At 42.2% G+C, this 13,866-nt stretch overlaps 1 protein-coding gene across 25 annotated transcripts in view; it reads right to left on the bottom strand.

The window, feature by feature from the left end:
• Positions 1–13,866, bottom strand: part of Pard3 (par-3 family cell polarity regulator) — a 512,103-nt gene that overhangs the window by 196,570 nt on the left and 301,667 nt on the right. For all 25 annotated transcript variants that reach the window (XM_087900660.1, XM_087900650.1, XM_087900645.1 and 22 more), the window contains 2 exons: positions 7,198–7,386; positions 6,363–6,533 (listed from right to left, as the gene is read on the bottom strand). In XM_087900660.1, the coding sequence (XP_087756786.1) occupies positions 6,363–6,533; positions 7,198–7,386 (360 nt within the window). The remainder of the gene's footprint in view (positions 1–6,362; positions 6,534–7,197; positions 7,387–13,866) is intronic.

Below are 13,866 nucleotides of genomic sequence, written 5' to 3'. Positions count from 1 at the left end.
CCTCAACCAAGCCTAATTTACATATGAAAAGACAGAGCTAACGATGCCATCAATAGTCTACTATATAAATATTTAACAGAGCCTCGAATGCCTTTTAATTTCTCCAGTTTTATTGTGGTTTTGTTGGTGGGTTTTTTTTCCTCCTTTTTTTGAGACAGGTCCTCACTATGCAGTCCTAGCTACCTGGGAAATCACTGTGTAGAGTTCAAGCTGGCCTCAAAGGCACTGAGATCTGACTGTCTCGGCACCTCCTCAGTACAGGGGCCACACTGGCAATTTCTCCACGTTTCTCTTTGTTTTTTGTTTGTTTGTATGCTTGTTTTTATTTATTTTTTTAGGAGGGGGGATTGTTTGTGTTTTCAAAGCAGGGTTTCTCGGTGTTGCCCTGACTACCCTAGAACTTCCTGTGTAGACCAGGCTGGCCCTGAACTCAAGAGCTCCTCCTGCCTCTGCTTCCTGTGAGCTGGGATCAAAGGTGTGCACCATCACACCAGGCTGATCTATCCAGTTTTAAGAGAAGGGATTTGAAAACAGTTTGTTTTCTTTTTTATTTAATGCAAGAAAACAAATATTGGAGGGTGTCAGGTGGTCCGCTGGCCATGCGGAAGATGAAGGCACCCGTGAAGATCATTGCCCACTAGCCCAAACCTTGCCAGCCTTTAGCATTAGCACCTTACTAAAATTAATAAAAATTAAATGCAAATAAGATACAATTTTTGAAATTAATAAAATTGGAAAAACGAATGTGAGCACAGCTGAGCTTCTCCGTCCCATCTGTTCAAACAGCAGAAATCTGCGTTCTCATCCACCTGGGCGAGGGCAGAACTGGGATGGCCCGTCCGCTGGTCTGCAGAACAGACTGTCAATCAACCGAGCAAAGAACAGCAGGTTTTCCAGCACAGGGCCCATGCTGTAGGATGTAAAACATCCCATTTGTTGACTCATTGACCAAGAATTTACTTCTCTCTGTGGTCACTCTGCAAAGGAACTAACAAGCAATGTCAATAATAACGGCCCCTATGAACCATTATCACACTTTTATTTGTAAGTATGTAAGTTGGAAATAATACAAAAAAGCTGCATAACAATTATGAAAAGATATTCAGATGTTGCTTTTATAAACAGCAGTGACATCTTTTAAATAATAATCAGCTGAATATTATCTAATGATTATGCTGTTAAATTAAATATTTGAAATACTTTCTTCTTATGAAAAAAAACTCTTGTTTTTTTTTAATAAGGATAATAATACAAATTGGGGTGTGTGTTTGTAAAATCTTGTCTTTTCTAAGAATTTACTAGCATGCCAAATGAAGCTTTTCCCGTAAAGACAATGAATCGCTGACACCCACCACCTCTGCCTGGAATATAGAAAAGCTAGTGTAGAAACAGCCCTAACCTCCCCACACCCAGTAACCGGAAGATATTATGATCTGAAATTTCACCGTATGAGCACATCCGTTTCTACGGCATCGCCATTGTTTACCACGAAGCAGGTGCTGGTTAAATGACTAGCTGTTTCCGGATGGTCCGATTCTCCTGAAAATGGCGCACTAGGTTATATGGCAGTGGTCTTTAACGCTTGGTCCAACATGGCATGAGAGTTGACCTAGATTATAGGTCTACTTTGGAAAACACTAATGGTCAAGGGGGTCAGGAAACCTGAAGAGAATTATAAACAGGTATGTTTCTGATCTGATGGGGAGGTTTTTGGTTTTTAAAATTTTTTTGAAATTAAAAACTAATTACGTAATTTTCCTCTTCCTCTTTTCTCCCTCCCAACCCCCAAAATTCATGAGCTTTAAAAACTGTGCTTATTCTGAAACACATTGAAACAACCTGCTCAGTCCATGTAATGTACTTGTATGTCCATGATTTCAGGGCTGACGTGATAACCGACTGGAGGAGAGGGTTAGGGCTCCGTGTCAGGCTTTGTTTTTGTTTAGTTTCCTTCGTGTCGTTAGGTGGTGACCACAAGGATCTTAGAGTCAGTACAAGCCCCCAGGTTACTGGGCCGTTTGGTCGAAGAACCAGAACTCAGTTGTCTCTGCCTTGCTCTGAAGCCCACAAGAGTTCTCCATGCTCCTCTCCAGACCAGTCAGAAAGGACACTGTCAGCAAGATTCAGCGTGGGACGGTGGGGACTGTGACTGTGCTAGCCACATGGCGCCCCCCTCCCCACTTCACTGGCCTCTCTGAATCCATCCCTTAAGACACAGGACAGGAATCAGGAATAGTGTTTCAGGCCTTTGCTATCCTACACCATTTTCCAACTCTAAGAAGATTAAATCTAGGGACAACATTAACACTGAAGCAGAGAGAGAGAGAGAGAGAGAAAGAAAGAAAGGAAGGAAGGAAGGAAGGAAGGAAGGAAGGAAGGAAGGAAGGAAGGAAGGAAGGAAGGAAGGAAGAAAGAAAGAAAGAAAAAGGGGCGGTGCGGTAGGACAAGGGTCTTTTATCCTGCCATTTATATTTTTAATAAAATGCTGATTGGCCAGTAGCTAGGCAGGAAATATAGGCAGAGTGACCAGGAAGGAAGTAGAGGGGGGGCGATGAGAATTCTGGGAAGAGAAAATGGTCAGTCTGCAGTCCTCACCCAGACGCAAAGGAAGCAAGATGAGAATGCCTCACTGATAACAGGTACCCAGCTATGTGGCTAACACAGACAAGAATTATGGGCTAAAATAGTTATAAGAATTAATAAAAAGCTGAGCTACTAGGCAAACCAGTTTATGATTAATGTAGACCTCTGTGTGTTTCTTTGGGATTGAACGGCTGCAGGACCGGGCAGGACAAAAACCTCTGTCAACAGACGTATGCTCAGGGGCCACCAAGGTCAAGCAAAACAGACCCCAGAGGTGTCCACAGGAGGGCTTTGCATGATTCAGAAGGACCAGCTAGTGAGACATGGGCTTGAAATGGTAACTGTGAGGGCATCAAATATAAGACCAGTCAACAGTCAGGCAGTCTACACAGAGAGGATCCAGAAATAGGAAGGGGCTTCCCAGGGCCTTGTGGGTGCTGGGGAAGCACTTGAGGTAGGGGTGGTGAGGAAAGAGCTCAGTGGATAGAGTTTCCTGCACAGACCTGAGGACCTAAGTTCAGAGGACCAAGCTTTCTTGTCTGTAAAAACGAGTGCTGGGGAGTGGGGCCAGGAGAGACAGGCAGACCCCAGGGACTCACAGGCCAGCCGGTCTAGCCATATCTGCAGTGTGTGTATGTGTGTGTGTGTGTGTGTGTGTGTGTGTGTGTATTAACATAAATAAGTAAAAGAGGTGAGTGTTCTATATGCGCGCACGCGCGCGCACACACACCACACATAGCACCCTCACAATACATGAAGGAGCCATGAGGCCTAATAGAGAAGCTCCCTTTTGCAGATTCTCATCCTCTCTAAGAAGACATTAAGGATACAAGCCTTGAGCTTCAAGAAGAGTAGGTGAGACACCATGCTGTGACCTCAGACAAGATTTTCATACCTACAGGGGAGAGCTCAAGCACATTACTGTAGACTGAGGCTCATTCACGCCAGCAAGAGGGCCTACGAGGATGTTCATATTTACTGTATACTTTACACAATCCCTCCCGGGGACTCAGAAAGTTTGTACGAAGGGATAGAAATGCCACACCAGCAAAAGAACACGCGAGGTCCACTGGGGACACAATTACACAGCTCCTCCAGCTGTGTAATTCGTTAGTTAAATCCTCTCAGTACAGATAGCTTCCCCATCACCCTATGTAGACAGCTCGGCATTTATGACAAGATATATACTACATATATATAAAAGTGCGTTATAAGCTTACTGTGTCCTGAGGAACAGTAAGAACCAAGCACGTAGGAAATGACAGCACAGGGAAGCAGAGTCAGCTGTGTCGACGGCAGTCGCTCCTGCACTGAAATCCTCTTCATTCATATAAATTCAAATGCAGAAGCAAACGTGACAGAGATATTTCAGCGGGGATTCTAGACTCACATCTTTCATAGGGCAAAATGGAATAAATCAGTGCCTTTATCAAAACATGCTCAAGCTGGTGCAGGATTGCCTTCCACTTGGGGAATCAGAGTCCGACAGAAAGAATGGCCCGCTTTGTCATTCCTGATTTCAGAGATCTTCCACGACATTCCACAGTGTGTGCATGCATGTGTAAATGTGGTCGTGCATGCGTGTTTGTGTGTGTGTGAGCAGCTGACGCCCTCTACGGCTCTTTGCTTTATTTATTTGAGTCAGAATCTCTTACAGACCCTGGAGCTCAGCAATTCAGACAAATAGATGACCAGCAAGTTCCAGAACCCACAGATTCTTTTATCTCTCTGTTTCCTTCCCCAGTGCTGAGAACAAGACTCAGGTCCTCACACTTGTGAAGCAGCATCTTCCCACCGTGTTGTCCTCTTAGCCTCCAGATCTTGATTTAAGGAGGTCAAGGTGATAATCTACTTGTGAATACACACTGCTGTGATTCCAGCATCCAACACGTTTGATGACATCCAGTAGATGCTCAGCATACATCTGTCAACTGACTAACTGCCCTTGGGAATTGGAATCAACTCATGTCTCTGAAGGAGCTATATATACAGACACATGCATTGTACATCATCCTGAGAACTTAGTACCCTGCACAACCTAAAATAAAAATAGTACACAATGACTCGACAACAAAATAACTATCATTCAAGGCACGGAAGGCTGAGATGCAGGTCAGTGAGAGCAGATGCCCAGCAAGTGTGAGATCCTGGATCTACCCCCAGCACCACTAATGAAGAATGAGGAACTGTCCTGCAAGGCTACAGAACCTCTGAGTCAGGTTCAGATTCTTCCCATAGCAACCAATGTCTGTCCTATGCATTTCCTTTCTGAGGTTTCTCATTATGTTTACATTGTTGATGTCTCTCCACAGAAACAGGACCATGACCAAGACAAAGCGTAAGTCAATGATGTTCCTACTGAGGTTAGTTCCTTCTACCTGATAGTACTGTGCTCCAGAGACATTCGCTTTACAAAACATGAGTGTAATGTAGGTCCTAATAAGTGACCATAATGTTGCTTTTAAATGAAGAACACAAGCCATTTATTTTTTAATGTATTTTTCTGATTGTTTTCATGGGTACGGTATACACGCTTTTGTGAGTATGAGTGCAAGCGAGCCATCACATGCATGTAGTTCTGAAAGCCTGTGGGTCTTTGTCATCTAGCTTGCTTGATAGAAGGTCCTGTTCAATGCCTACTACTACACATACTAAGCTACCTAGCTTCTAAACTTCCAGAGAACCTTCAGTCTCTGCCTCCTTCTCAACAACTGAGCCCTGGGATTCTAGGTACATGCTTCTTTGCCCAACTTCTAGTTTCTATAACTCGATGGTAATTTAGTTTATGGTGAAATGTAGGAACACAGGGAAATACAAACAACCAACCTTACATTTCCAACATGCTCCTTTATAGAAGTCAGCCCGTTATCTATGGATGCTACAACATTGAAAACCCAGTCCATGGCTTGTTAGTATTTATAAATGGATCTATGTATCCTTAATTTTTAACTTACCAATGATCTGCTCTGTGAGAAATTTTTTTTCCTTTCATTTAGGAAAGTCAAGGCACAAACCTTTCTAAACAGGATGCCCTGGCCCTGCAGCCACTACTAATCCCATTCACGGGCATTTGATTTTGTCGTTGGCAATAAACCCTGGGTGATGGGCGTGGTGTGTCCAGCTCTGTATGCCCTTCTGTAGCTGAGATCTATTAGAAAACAGTACTTTCAAAAGAATCAGCTTCACAGAGGGAAGAGAGAGCAGCCATCTCCCTCTCATCTCCGGGGGATGAAGGTTCTTCACTGGCTGCCCCAAAAGAACATGGATAAAAGCAGGTCCTCTCCATTATGGAATTAGACAGAGGCACGCCACCACAGCTCTTTCTTGTTGGGTCTCTCATGTCTCTCAGTCCACGGAGAGACCCAGCAAGGCTACTGTGGGTCCTGTTTCCCACATCACATTCAGCTAGCTACGGGGAGCTCTGAGACATTATCTTGTGAGTTGTACAGGAATATTCATTTAAGTTTGGAAAAACTCTGACCACATAAACAATGAAACAAGTGAGTCTGGAGCGGGAGCTCAGAGCCCAGAGCACTTGACAAGCATGTGTAAAGCCCTGGGTTTGGTCCCCTGCATCGCATGAGCAAACATGGTGCTGCAAACTTGTAACCCCAGCCCAGGAGAAGTGGAGGCAGGAAGATTAGAAGTTTAAAGTCGTCTTCCACAGAATGTTCAGACTATGCTGGGTAAAAGGAGACAATGTTTGAAAAAAATAATCATCTATGAACATGCCCACACAATGCCACAGGACGGCTTTTCTAGGCGACACCCCGGTTCACCTCATTGCATTTGCTGATCCGCCTGGCCACGATGAGCTGGATCATGCCACGCTTGTTGCCCTCGGTGGACATGGACCTCCGCAGGGTCTCCATGGCTTCCTGGTTGGCTTTGCCCAGCAGCGACTCTCCATTTACGGCTATCAGCTGGTCATTCACTCTCAGCCTTCCATCCTGGGAGGAAAGCAAGCCAAGTGAGGATTGCTGAAGAGTTTGCAAAAGAGATCGCTTTTCCCTAAGTTTACATCATTAAAACAAAAATTTTAAAAAAGGAAAGAAAAAAGGATCTGGGGGCTTTAAATACAATGCAAGCAGCTGTTGTAAACTCTGTCTATTTTAGTCTTTAAGGCATCCCTGAGTCGTTATTTTAATCTGTTAATGAAAGTGGAATGCTAATTCTTAGAACACAGAGTGATCACCACGCGTGTGCTTTCAGAAACACCCATCAAGTTGATTTACATGGAAGATACATGAAGATCAGGGCAACGGTAGAAAAGTGGGTTACCATAGGTTAGAAGGAGCCAATGACCTAGCAGCAGGGGGAACAAAAAAAGAGCATTCTCCCCAATCAAGGACCCATGCTTAGCCTCTGCACAAATCTTACTGAACAAAGAAGACTATGAATTGTGGGTCATGTGAGATTAGGATGAGGAGTTGGAATGATGGGCTCTATCCCCCAAACAATTTATCACTATGTCCCTTTCCTTGGTGTCTGGCCCAGGCAGAAGGTCTATATGGAAAGAAACCATCACTAACAGAACACATGTGGAAATCAGAAAGGCTGCGGTGAGACACCCTGCCAGCAGGCGCGGACTGAATCGGGCTGAGTAGCGCTTACTTTGGATGCAGCTCCGCCATTAATAATGGACTTCACGAAGATTCCCAGATCTGCGTGGTTCTCTTTGGAACGGTTCCCTTTGACGCTGACTCCAAGCCCTGCAGATCCCGAGTCATTAAGCGGGACTTCAAAGGTCAGAAACTCCCTGGTCCCATCAGGAGTGAGAACAACCTCCTCATCCTCCGGTTTCTAAAAGGGGAAAGAATCACACAAAGTATTAAACTAGGAATGCCTCGTTCAGACACCACACCACGGACCTCTGGCCCACACCAGTAAGTTATTGCTACCCCAGGACAGGATCCACGACAGTGGTAGAGCTGTGCTTCAAGATCACACCTGACACTTACTGTGAGCAGCTTCGGGTTCTACTTATATCAGTGTTGCAATTAATTCTAGGAAACACAGGAGTAATACAGAAGGGATATGTAGACCCCTAAAGTCTGGGGCTAGTATGTAAAGTCTTTGTTCTGTCACGGATTATAAAACAGGAGAGAAACAAAATAAAAAAAATAGAAGTCAAGATAAACCAGAATTTTTCTCAAGCATCAGTTTTGGAGTGAACCCCAGTGAGGCCTGCAACGTAGACCTTCTCCTTCCTCAACTTTGAAGCACTCCTCCAACAGCACTTAGCCATTTGAAACCATCAGTTACAGCGACGGACAGCATGATGACCTGTACTACATAGACAGCAATTCTTGATTATTCATAAACCTTAGCTATTATAGAGGATGGAAACACGATGGATTTCCTTATTTTTCTTTGCACCCTGACCAATCTTTGAAAAATTATAAGAATGCAAATTAAATGATAGAATAATTTAAAAGAGAATTTGTGACTTTCAAAAACATATCTTTGATTTCTTAAATTAATGTTTTAGAAGAACAGTACTTACCTATAATTTTAAAAAGAATAATACAAACAATGTGCTCTATTAAGAACTTTAAATCCAAAATAATGCTACCTGTAAAGCAATGTTTCTAATTTGCTAACACTCGACGTTAATGTGTGTGTATGTTTGTGTATGTGTACACGCAGACACACACAAGTGCATCTGTCAGTGATGACAATGCATAGAACATGGAAAATATGCTGCAAAAAATGAAAAATAAATGTTTAAAAGACATGGCCTATATAAAGTAAATATTCACCATTAAATTGAACTTCTCAGCTCATTGTAAACACTTTATAATAGTCCCAGAGAATAACTAAAACTCAATACAACAAAACCAACAAACTGGAGACAAACCAAGATCAAATAACTGCATCAAAATATTGGATATTTCACACATTTATTATACAGAAATATCCTTATAATCGTGTGATGCTCTATAAATACAAATGTTCATTTCATTTTTCATTGCTTTATTTGTACCAAAACAATTAAAGCGCTAAGTAATTATTCTGTGGATGACTATTAACGACTTAATCTAAGTATCAAATTGTACCGTCTGGAGGCTCAAAGCAGCTCAACTCACGAGCATTAGGCTAGCAAGCAGATGCCAGGGCCCAGGTTCATCCCAGCACTACAGACAACCAAAGCAGTAATCCTTAAAGGAACATACCACGTGGGTAGATCTCAACATTTAATAGAAAAAAATTCATCAATAACTCCAAGCCACACTATTGTCCCTTTGTATCAGGAATTCAAAAACAATTAAGAGATATAATGGATTTTGTCGATCTGTTTTTCTATTACCCAGAACACTACATTTGAGAGGCCATGGAAGCCGTAACTTCTTAGGTTTCTGTGAAGACAAAGGAATCACAGCTGTATCTGGTGAGCACAAGGACCCACCCTTACCGTTCCTCCCCTCAAATCCAAAGGATCTAAATTGTCACTGACTGATGTAGACCTTCAGTCTGGCATTTCCCTGTTTACTGATTTCAACATTTCCATAATGTTTTTACAAAGGCTGAAAACTCTCATTTCTTTCCTACTTGAAAAATCAAGACAAGAAGCTGAGCGAATTCATGAAGAAAAGGGCTAATCAAGGTGGGCTCGCTTCCCCACTGACTATGAAAGCTGCTAGGGGTGGCAGCGTGGGGGTGAGGCTGTCTCTTAAGGTCCTATGGAATCCTGAGACTTTATTATCATTAAGAACATTGAAGGGAGACACGGTGGGCTTCATTAGCATTTCATCATTAACCCACTTGGCTCCTGAACAAGACTGAAATTAACACCAGCTTTTAGAAATCAGTTTTTGGCAGTGAGTTTTAAAAGTTTGCTCTTCAAAGACCATTTGAGAAGTGACATTATAAAAAAATCTCCACAAGGATGAGCTTTGTGCAGGCATCTCTGTGTTCAGGCTGATTAGAAGGTATTTCCACCTTCTTGCTATGTCACTGAAGTTGTGCCTGTTCAACCAATGGATTCGAGTTCCTGCCTCAGAAACAAATGCTAACACGGTCTCCAACATGTTCACGACATTCATGTTGCTCAATCCCTCAAGCACATTGAACAATGGGTATCACTGATGTGTGTGTGTGTGTCTGTCTGTCTGTCTGTCTGTCTGCCTGTCTGTCTGTAGGACAGGAACGACTTTCCCATCAAACTACATTGGGTATCTCTGCTGTGTGTCTGTCTGTCTATCTGTCGGTCTGTAGAGCATGAACAAATTACCCATCAAGCTTGACTCAAGTTTTTCCCTGCCAACTTCTTCACTGTCAATTGTGCCTTTTAACGCCCAGAGAACAAAGGGCATTTTGCCAGCATATTAGAAACAACCCTACCTAATGGGTCCCATGAAAGCTATCTAGTTTCCCGGTACTCTCAGAGAAACAAAAGGGTATCTTCCCATGACCAGTGAGGGAGAAAAACAGTCAAGTGCCTTCCTCACGTCTTAGTGATTTTTCTTCTGTCAACGACAGTCCCAGCAGTTCTGCAACTGCTATGAGGGACCGTGAATCCACACTGAGCCCTAAGCTATCTTCCTTTCCTGAAGAAAGGGAGACGGCAAATCTCGGGGTCTTGGTAGAGAAAAATGAGTAAAATCTTGTGAAGAAAACAAAGGGAAAGTATAAACACAGAGCACCATGAGATTGGAGAAGCACTCGGCGACTGCTCATGCCACACTCCAGGGACAAAGTTCTCACATACAAGTCCTACCTGTCTATAGTCTGCATGTCCCTGGTAGAATACTAATGAAGGACACATACCTCCACAACAAATTCAAAAGAGAGGTGAGCTAGTTGTTCACTAAGAAAGAACAGAGCAATAGGTAAACCCTGGTCTCCAAACTTCAATATGGAGGAGGAGGAAGAGGAGGAGGAAGAGGAGGAAGAGGAGGAAGAGGAGGAGAAGGAAGAGGAGGAATAGGAGGAGGAGGAGAAGAATCTGATTGGGAATTACCGAGTGTTAAAGGCATTCTTCAGAACAATGAAGAAATTTGGCAATGTGCTAATCTGGACGTGTTAGGGCTGGGCATATTGGGGCACACCCAGAACCTTAGAACCCAGAAGGCTGAGGCAGAAGGTCCCTGAGGTCAGGGTCAACATGAGCTATTAAAGAGGCTGTCTTCAAAACAGAAGATAACAGGAGGAGAGAAGGAGGGAGAAAAGGATGGAGAGGGGAGGGAGGGAGGCGGGTATGTTCTGGAATAACGATGAATGCATATACAGACAGCATTCAGCAGACAATTGCACGGCCTCTAACTTCATTGTGTATTATGTTAAAACTGAGTGTGGCCATGCGCAGAGATCTGCAGGGACGCTGACCGCCTTTATCACAATTGCTCCAGACAGACTGACATGAAACTAATAAGTAGATTATTACTTAAAGTGTCTTAGAAAAAGCATTTAGAGATATAAAAATATTTTTATGACGGGAAATTCAGGTTTGTGGAAATTAAGTCTTTCCTAACTTGCAGTACTTTGTCCATCAAGGCCTTGACAGTGTCTTTTGTAAATTGCTTAATTTCTGTTACGTATCAGCCAGAAGAATCATAGAGGGGGGCTTGATGCCAGTCTTGGGTGAAGGACCACTGTCTACAGCACAGGCACATGGGACAGGACACTGGTTAGCTATATGGGAAATGGAGATTATGAGCAAATACATCCCTATCATGACAGTAAGGCCATGGAGCTGTAGGTGATTATCATTTCCTTCTGCCTGGCTGGATTTTCTATTGTCAACGCTATGGTTTTTGTAATCAAGAAATCTAATGAATCACTTAATTTTCTTCCCTCAATTGAAGCCACAAGATGGAGTGATAGACAGACACACAAAATGACGGAAAACACAGGGGAGGGGAAGGACAGAGGAGGCTGGTGGGCAGGGGATGGGACTGGGGTCACGGAGAGGATGCGGCTGAGAACGGGGCGAGAAGTTCATGAGGCCCACGAGGAAGAGCAGCCATCAGCACACATCTCTTGTGGAAGAGAAACGCTCACAGGAGTGAGCAAGAGAACACACTGTACATAATCTGTCGAGAAATGGGCAGAATTTTGTCTTTTTAATTAAAAGGAAGACTTTTTAAAAATGAATTTATCTTTGTCTTTAATTTTTTTGGATAAACTAATAAGTCAAGTTTAAAATCTGTATTTTGATTATTCTTCTGAGATAAGATCACATAGTCAAGAATTGCTGTGAACTCTATTTATACACGAAAATGACCTCAAGATCTTGGTACCCGTTCCTCCACCTACTGAGTGATAAAATTACAGGCGTGTGTCAGCTTCGTATCTTTATTTATGAGAGGAAAGATGAACATTGATGTATGTTATTTGAACCATCTTTCTGAGAACCATTATTTAGATTGTTATTTATTATTTATTTTTGCAGTAATTGGGGACTGAACCCAGGGCATTGCACTAACTTAGATCTACCACTGAGCTATGCCCTCAGTGTCTCCACCCTTTGATATTTTTCTTTTGTTTTGTTTGACGTGGTCATTTAAGCTTCCTAGACTGGCTTTACCCTACACCATCCAAAGCAGGACTTAACACGAAGATCCTGCTACCTCAGCCTTCCCAGTGCTAGGACCACCAGGTCTGATTACTAAGTTACAAGCTTATATATGAACTTACTGGGTTCTTTCCTTATCCAATGAATAGCAAATAATTTTAAATACTTTAATTTTTTGTTTGGTAATAATAATGGTTATTAACCTCTAGTATCTTCCCAGAAAAATATAAAAAGAAAAATCAGAAAAACCCAAGTTATGACATAATCTCAAAATGATGTGTCCTTTAAAAAAAAATGTTCTCAGAGTAGTTTTTCAAAAAGGTAAAACCAAGATACAATGAGGAAATAATGCAAAATAAGATCACAGATGCATGACGACTGAATGCCATGCCATACCATGACCTGACTCGGACTGTAGCCTAGAGGTCCTGTCTTACTTATTGCTCATTTATTTTATAACAACTATGGGTAGTTACGAAACCAATGGAGTTTATTGGTTTTGATCACGAGAGTTTCTTATTGCTTAAGAAAATGTCCTTGCGTTGAGACATTCAGGAGTAAAGCAGATAAATAATTGTCTGCTAGTTCAGAAAAATGTTGCAGAGAGAATAGTGTGAAGATTGTGTGGAGGGAAGGGGTGAAAACTATCTCGAATGCAGCAAAATGCTAACAATGGAGGAGGTAGGTGCAGAGAACTTCCTGGAATTCTGACAGCAAAGAAAAAAATTACATAAAGTGATTGATCTATTCAGACCAGCATTGCAACATTCTAAGTCTACATTAAAGCTTACAGAGTTCAGCAGAAAATGACGTTAAAGTTAAAAACGTACACATTACAAAGGGACTGAGTATATCACTGCACCGCAAAGAGGATGACCGATAACAAGGAATGAAAATATTTCAAGGAAAATATGTCGAAAATATTAAGCAATCATTTTTGCAGTAGAGGAATGTCAACTCAGTTCCTTAGTGAGTCTGCTCTATTTGCCTTTCCAACACCTTTATATTCTGCAGAGACTGGATAAAAATCCGTGTGGGCAGACGAAGGATTCTAATCACTTTACGCTTTGAAGAAACCACAGAAGTCAGTAAGATCCAAAGTCACAGAGAAATGTCATTCATCCCACAGCCACGCTGCAAATCCTTCACTCGGTATTTATATTGCAAATGCTTCAGGATCTGGCTATAGCTACGGATGATACTAATAATAAGGAAGATGAAAATAAATATGTACACATCAAGATGTATGAGAACATAAATGTCCCTTGACTCGCTGTGGAATTGCATCTAGATGAACCCACTCTAAGCTGAAATATTGCAAACCTACACTGCATTTAGCATACCCAATGTATCCAATGGCACAACTAACCCTTCAGGACACTTTTATTAGCTGACAATTGGGTAAACTATCTACTACAAAGATGATTATCTAATAAGGGATTCAAGATCTCTAGTCATTTATTGATTTCTCGTGGAAACTGAGACAAGAGGGTGGATGTTAGATGTATACTTCATATTCTTGAAGTTAAACACTGGTATTTTTACACTCTGGAAGTTGGGGGGCTGCCCATGTGTCAGACTTTTATATCATAGGCATTTTTTTCTTTAATTCAAAGTAAATCAAATGCTTCACACTTTCTTTGGTCAAGATTTTTGAGGACTTTTGAGGTTTAAATTGATGACCAACTAGAACTTACTGAGAGAGAGGGTAAAAGAGGGTCAGCCTTTTAACGGGGGAATGACTGGCTGTGGGTTCAGCTCTGTGA

The sequence above is a fragment of the Myodes glareolus genome, chromosome 22, assembly GCF_982192425.1.
Source record: "Myodes glareolus chromosome 22, mMyoGla1.1, whole genome shotgun sequence".
NCBI classification, from domain to species: Eukaryota; Metazoa; Chordata; class Mammalia; order Rodentia; family Cricetidae; genus Myodes; species Myodes glareolus.
The sequence above is the reverse complement of the archived record's forward strand: the minus strand, read 5'-3'. Positions and strand labels throughout refer to the sequence as shown.